Raw genomic sequence first — 7,602 nt, forward strand, 5'->3', positions numbered from 1 at the left:
AAGAATGAGTAAAACTGCCATGTGTTGTAGATCTTCTTATCGTGAGAAAAAGTCTTAATGGATACAACCATCAATTATTGACCGTTTGGCCACTACAGGTCCAGATTTTTCAAAAACAACCGGATATAACGATATTTTTGATTTCGGTTAAATGAATGAAACTTTGATATGTTGTGAACGTCGTGATCCTAAGAAAAACTGTCTAGGGCTTTCCAGGGTTTTCCTTTGTCCCGCAAGATGAACATCGAAATGTTGTCTATGCTTAAGTGATGTTGGTCGCTACTCTTCCCATCTCTTTTCTCGGTTGTGAGATAGGACTTTTCAGGGTTTCATATAATTCTACCAAAATTCCAGAATATCCTTACCTTTTGCTGTTTTAAAAAAATGTGTCCCGGTAGTATCCAAATGGTCAGTGATTGCTGGCTGTGTCCATTAAGACTTTTTCTCAGGATCACAATATCTACAACATATCACGGTTTCAAGCAATTACACCGAAATCCAGAGTACCGTTACGATTTGCTTTTTTTTTTTTTAAAAAAAAAAATAGAAACAAGTGTCCCTGCCAACAGTGGCGAAGCGTAATCGCACAAGTACGGTGGGCCCGATAAACTGATAACATAAATAACCTTTAATATATTATAAAATGTTTCAAATTATAGTCAGAATTCTATTTTCCTTATTAAATTAAATAAAAAAACTACCAAATCTATTTATTTTAAACAACTTTCTTAGCTGTATTTCTAATACTGTTCAGAGTTAATTTTATGTGCATGTATACATAGTACTGTAGTTTTTGTTGTTGTTTAATTTAACAAGAAAGAATAAGAAAGATTAAATATTTATATAAACAAAAATAGACAGAAAGTAGTCTATTATTATTATTATTATTATTAGTTGTAGTAGTAGTAGTAGTAGTAATAGTAGTAGTAGTAGTAGTAGTAAACAAGTATTTACAAGAGGAAAACATGCAATATGTATTAATGGAATATTCCCATTTAGCTCCACTACAAATATTTTGAAGTGTATCTCATATTTTCTTCTGTCTGGGATGTGCAGGGGGCTGAGGGGAATTTCCTCCTCACTTGCTGCATATTTGAAAATGGAAGTAGAGAAAGAAAGTGCATTCTTCCAGTTAGCTGTCAAATTTCTTGGATAAGTGTTTGTTACGTGCATCTCCCAGTTCAAAGTAAGTACAATACTGCATATAATTAATGCATCAAGTGATAATGAATAAAGCCCGGAATTAATGTCGAAATAAAAGCCCGAAAATGGCTGGCAAAACTGCAAAATAAATACCCAAAAATGGCAGGTAAAATTGAAAAATAAAATAAACAAGCAAATTACGAACTTTGGGGGAAAAATAGATACTAAAATATGTAAAAGCTATAATAGGCTATAATTCGTTTACTAATACAATAAAATGTTTCAGTTTGCACTTTGTACTTAAAGCTTAAAATTCTGGAAACTTGCGCAACCCATGAAGGGACGACATCTAACAATTCATTCGCCATTCTTCAGTAGTAACAATGAAACAATAACTTAAAAACATATCATATTTTATTCACACGCGGTTACATTAGTACAAACATTCAAAGCACAAAAAATACTAAAGTGAAGTCATTTTACACTAATCTAGCAGTTTATTTTCACTTGCGAAAGGTTTTTTCATATTTTTGTTCTCTGAAATTATTAACATCTTTTTAAGATTTTTCAAAAGAAAGACTTTGTCTCCTGTCAGAAAGAATTCGCTTTAGATGTGAAAATCATTTTTCCACATCTACAGATGTCACTGGAGCATACTTGAAACATGTAATTTGGGAACGACACATGTCACTGTCAACAGTTGTATCAGCATCACCTTCCATAACACTAGCGATGTCCTTCAATTTTCCCAAACTTGGATTAACACTTTCAACACGATCACACTTACGCCGAATGAACTCTCTCTTGTCACCAGGTACAACACCCAGATCGTTGAATCATTGAAGATTTTCAGAAAACTAGCGAGAGTCTGTTCTTTTTTTTTTTTTTTTTCAAGCTTGACAATAGCATCTGGTAATTTTGCAAAGTGTGTTGCAATGAAGACTAAGTCCTTTTTCAAGGAATTCTTCTTCAGCAAACTTTGACCAACTTTAATTGAAGACGCATCATCCTCATCAAAAGTATCAATGAATCTTTTGATGGGTTCAAAGTTGTTAGATAAATAGAGAACAGCTATAATCCATGCACCCCCTCTCGTTAAGACAGGTTGTGGTGGAAGCGGAAGTTCAGGGGCTAATTCGCAAAACGCACTTGTTCGCGAGGGAGCTTTCAGAAATACCTTTTTCACATTTGACACAAGAAGGTCAATGTTAGGAAAATGAGAACGGACTCCCTCTGTAATTCTATATAGCGCATGTGCCAGACAGGTGACATGCAGCATACGTGGGAATAGAACCTTAAGGGCTTTTGCTGCACTTTTCATGTATGCAACTCCGTCTGTGACGAAAAGGACCTTATTGTATTTTACACATTCTACCCACAGAATACTCAGCGATTTTGTAAAAACCTCTGCAATTGCCGTGCCATTTACTTTTCCCAGAACTTCTGATGCAATCAAAAGTGTTTGTGTGCCTTCTTCCTCTCCCAAAGTTCCAATTACAAAGTTGGCAATGGAACGTCCTAGAATATCGGAAATTTAATCAATTGAAATCCGTATATTTTTGTCAGCAATACTTTTACGGATATTGTCAATAATTCTGCTGTACGCGCTATCAACGTTAAGTCTTTTTCAAAGATGATTCACTTGGAGGCTCTTAATTTTTCTACTTTTTTTCACGAATATGATTAACAAATCCTTTCCCTTTTAAATATGAAATCCTCCTTCAAAGTTCCGAAATAGAAGAGGGTTTATGTTCAAAGCTTAAACCTGATTTATCTTTTAGCTTTAGTTTAACTTCTTTGAGTTTCTGCCATTAAATTTATGAGACCAAATGGAAGCTTGACTTGAGAAGGAAAGTGAATAGCGTCAGTGACTGACTCCTCTATAAATTTAGAATAAAAATAAAAAAATACCAAAAGAGGATTAACATAGAGGAACCTTTCACTAACTCACCTACTTCTTCCGTGATCCACACATTTACAGTTAAAGCTTATGAGGTTCTCAAAGATGGTAATAACTTACTCTTAGTTTTTAAATCAAATACCTGTTACACAGATTTAAGTCTTATTTCCACCTTCATTTGCTCTCTTTTCAGTCTTCCAAAGCCATAGAGTCAAATACAACTAATATTCAACCGTTAATTCATTAATGTATAATACAGTTTCACGTTCACATTCTCTTTTTTAGCACAGCTATTTTTCCCCTACATTACACTCACCAAAATTCCAGTCAACAGGAAGGGTATCTCGTGATCCACGAGGAGGAAGCCTTCACTGTGACATCAGCTACTCACTCGCGCAGCCGGTCTCGGCAGCAAGCTACTACGTAGTAGCGTGATAAGGCAGGGTTGCCACCTACTTTTACGGAAACATTGAAAGGGGGTTTCATTTACAAATTGATTTCAATACAATGATAATAATTAATCGTAACAGTAAATGGTTTGAGGCTATCCATAACAACTCAATGACACCACATTTTGGGTATACTAAGACATACCAATCGACACTAAGAAAATACTATTTTCCTAATATGAAAGCTTACATAGCCAATAGAATAAAGACATGCAATCTCTGCCAAAGACTCAACAAGTTACCAGTTAAGACGGCGGGCCAATTGCTTCATCATCCTCCCAAACCGATTGCAACAGCCTGGCAGTATGATTCAATTGGAAAAATTCCAATCGGAGAAGGAAAATTCAAACACATACTAGTTGCCATTGAAATGTCTACGCGATACTGTCTGAACAGGGTTGTAGACAATATTACAGCAGAAGAAATTGAACAATTTCTTATATATGACATTATTCTTAAATACGGAGCTTTTTATTACCTGTATTTGGACAGACACCCGGTACATAACGCTAAGAGGCTGCAGAACCTAGCGAAATTATACAACTTTAAATTTAAATGTTGTCCAGGTATGACCACAAAACCTTGGGTGTAGGGGAAACATTCCACAAAATCATACAGAACGCTTGAAAATTTTTTGTACAGGAAAATCAAAATCGTTGGCCAAAACTAATTCCGAATATAACATTCGCAATTAATAAATTTGTACAAGCTGGAACTAAATATTCAAGTTTTTTTCTTATGTACGGATACGAACCTAAGACTATCTCTGATATAGCATTAGCATCAACTCCGACGTTATGCGTCGACAAAGAACACCTGAATAAGATACGTGGGATCGTACAGGATGATTTAATCGCAAGTTATAACAAACAGAGAAGATATTTCGACCGTAAACATCAACAAACTAATTTTGATAAGGGCCAGAAAGTACTTGTATTTTTTCCCAATCGTCAAATTGGGATACCAGAATCTTTCTTATCTAGATATATTGGACCTCTAGAAATTATCGAAAGAGTTAATCCTAATCTTTATAAAATCAAATTTCCAGATTCATATCGTCAAACAATACAGGAGATTTCAGTAGACAGAATTAAGCCATTTTATGAACATAAGGAGGATATAGAGCAAGAATAAATAACTTCTTTTTACTTTCTACACGAGCGAAGACTAAAAAAATAATAAAATAAAAATAAAAATGTATATAATAGCCTGAGCAGGGAGCAAGATATACTATATGATCTGGAATATCTAATCTTTTACATATTTCTCTTCTTACAATTAGCAGCACAAAAAGAAAAATAACGAAATAAACACATCTAAATTGTTTAACTCAATTGGCAAAGAACATTGAATAGCATAAAAATTTTAATCATTCTCATTTCGTACTTTTAAAAAAATTAAAACACACCACTAGGAAGAAGAAAATATTGAATTATTTATTGAAATACATATCTTAAGTGCAAATATTTTAGAAATTCTACACCTTATACATTGTGCCCAAGAAATCACGCCGTTCGCATAACGAACTTCCCAATATAAATTATCTTTATATCTCTGTCTTAGTAGCAGTGAAGTGACATATTAAAATGCACCGATCCTGCCTGTGATTGGGGCACAACTTTAGTGCTTCCTTCCGCTACCTTCTAGTGCTCCAAAAAGTGATTTTTCCACTGTTACCACTGTTGCTAATGTTTTCAGTGATTTTTTGTGTGATCCTTCAGTTTTGCCAACCCTCACATCTAAAAAATATCCCTTCGGCTTATTTTTTTAAACAAGCCAGGGGGTGTAATAAAATAGAAATATTTCCCTAAACATTAGAACCAAATAGAGAAGATTGTACGAAATTTCGATAATATCGAACATATTAACAAAAACATTTACAAAGAAAGTTTACCTTTTTGTGCTGACTGGATTCTTCAAAATATAGCTCTTACATTCGCACTTTCTCAACTGGTAGTTTTAAAAGTTTACGTCAAAAATTTTGTCGTCATTTCGATGAACGTCCTCTTAAAAACAAGTTAATCCTTACGTACAGTTAGTTGTCCACAAGGCAAAACGAGATTAGAAATGAACTTTTCTCATATCATCTCTTAAAATATTGTCGAATTCTCATCTTGTCTCGATTTTTGAAAAGTTTTTTCTTGACTCGCTGTTTAAATTTATGTACAAAATTTATCCCCAGATGTTCTTCTTAATTCCATCAAAAAAGTTTATCAGAATCTTTATGCGTCGCGAGAGGTCCACGAAGGATGTGATAGAACAACACTTACACTATATTTATTATTGAATTATACCGTGTAATGAATTACGTATCTTTAAACGATGATAAATGATTTTCATTGTGTTTGTAGAATCATATTTTCCTTGCTACGAATAATCTAAATAACTGTTTGAGATCTAAGACTTAGGTTAAATACTATTGGTTACTAAACTTGAGCCATTTCTCGTCTTGAGTCTTGACACCTGTTCTAGTAATGTAATTCGTCGAGCATCAAATGGCGTTCTTCGTTGTAAGTAAGCCGCATTTAAGTCTCTTGAAGAAACAAATCAAGATGGACCATTTATGTTGAAATAAAAATGTGTAGAAATGTGAAGTAATAAACAAATGTATTAATATTAGAGAAAATAAATTAGTAGGCTGCCACCTCTTCACATTCCTACAGCTAGCTGCACATAATTGCGATTCGTGCTTCGGGTTTGAGGTTAATAAATCTAGTGAGCAGTAATTAGTTTTATATGGATTTTACTACAAGATTTTAAAAATTCGAACTGTATAGACATATCATGCCGTTGTATAGTGAGCTGTTACTTTCAGAAGGAAGTTATGCGAAATTGTAATACAGTAAGATAGTATAATTTCAAATAGTATGTTAGTGTGTATTCTGTGCAACAACAAGAAATTTTTGTTTATGATTACTTACATTCTTAGTGTCATTGTGAACTAATTCTCTTGACAATGCTGATATGATTTTTCAGATAGTATATAATACGACACTAAACGGCAGAGTGACGAGTACTTTTTTCAGCTTATTGACAGTACATTAGGGGTTTATAATGATTTATGGTGCTTGGGATTTTGTTTATTTTCTCGACGCTGTAAATGGATATTATTTTTTTGTTATTTCAGTTGCGGTACCTACAGACCCTGAACACAATCTCAGCTGAAAAGCATTCCACAATCCTCTTTCCACTTCCAATGGAGATTATGCATCCGTTCAAGAAATGAAACAGCTGGGAAGCAAAAGAGAGAGGTTGGTTGCCTTTTGCCAAGTATTGTGTGTGTTTGTATAATCAGAAAACTGTGGATCATTAAATTGCAATGAGTGATTTTATGAATTACCATAACATTTTAACAACAAAATGTAGTTGAAGCAATAATAATAATAATAATAATAATAATAATAATAAAATTTTATCATTCACAAGTGGATTTACAAAAGTAATTAAACAATATTTATATTAAAAACTTTATTGTATATAATTTACATAACACTCTGGAAGAAAACTGGAGTTAAATATTGTTTAGTAACGTGAAAAGAGCGTGATTTTCTTTTAAAGATAAAAGATTCATTGTTTTAATTAACCAACAAAACTCATTCTGGAGATGTTTTCAAAAAATGTTGTTAAAAAGTGTATAAACTTCATTTTAACACTTGTAGTATACAAAGGAATAACGAATAATAGACTAGATTTTTGAAATGGTTGTTTTTTATTAAGGAGATTGCACACGAGAATTCAGTTGCATTTTTGTAAGATTTTTCACTCTAAGCTTGTCTGCATCCTGAAATCACGAAATATAGTGTAATGATGTACTTGAAAAATTTTGTACTACTGCTATCCAAATCGGTTTTTGGAAAAACAGAAAACCGAGTTTTTAAAAATTGAAATTTCAAAGAATTGATTTTGATTTTCGCTTTTCAAAATCAATTTTCTGTTTTCGGGATTCAAAACCGATTTTTCGTTATTAAAACCAATTTTTAGTTTTCGGTTTTTAAAATCAATTTATAGTTTCGGTTTTCAAAACCAATATTCATATTTTTTTTATCTTCACCGTGCAAACGTTATTTAAAGTGAATTTTAAAAAGTGCTACAAAGTGGACAATGTTCAAT

General features: G+C 33.0%; 1 protein-coding gene across 4 annotated transcripts in view; it reads left to right on the plus strand.

Annotated features, from left to right (window-relative positions):
* The window catches only part of LOC145688902 (band 7 protein AGAP004871-like), a 74,534-nt gene extending 67,343 nt beyond the window's left edge, over positions 1–7,191 (plus strand). For all 4 annotated transcript variants that reach the window (XM_081763069.1, XM_081763072.1, XM_081763070.1 and 1 more), the window contains exon 7: positions 6,620–7,191. In XM_081763069.1, coding sequence (XP_081619195.1) covers positions 6,620–6,718 — 99 coding nt within the window. In that variant the 3' untranslated portion in view covers positions 6,719–7,191. The remainder of the gene's footprint in view (positions 1–6,619) is intronic.
* Positions 7,192–7,602: the final 411 nt, after the last annotated feature.

Source organism: Thermobia domestica, chromosome 7 (genome assembly GCF_964235325.1).
Source record: "Thermobia domestica chromosome 7, izTheDome1.hap1.1, whole genome shotgun sequence".
NCBI classification, from domain to species: domain Eukaryota; kingdom Metazoa; phylum Arthropoda; class Insecta; order Zygentoma; family Lepismatidae; genus Thermobia; species Thermobia domestica.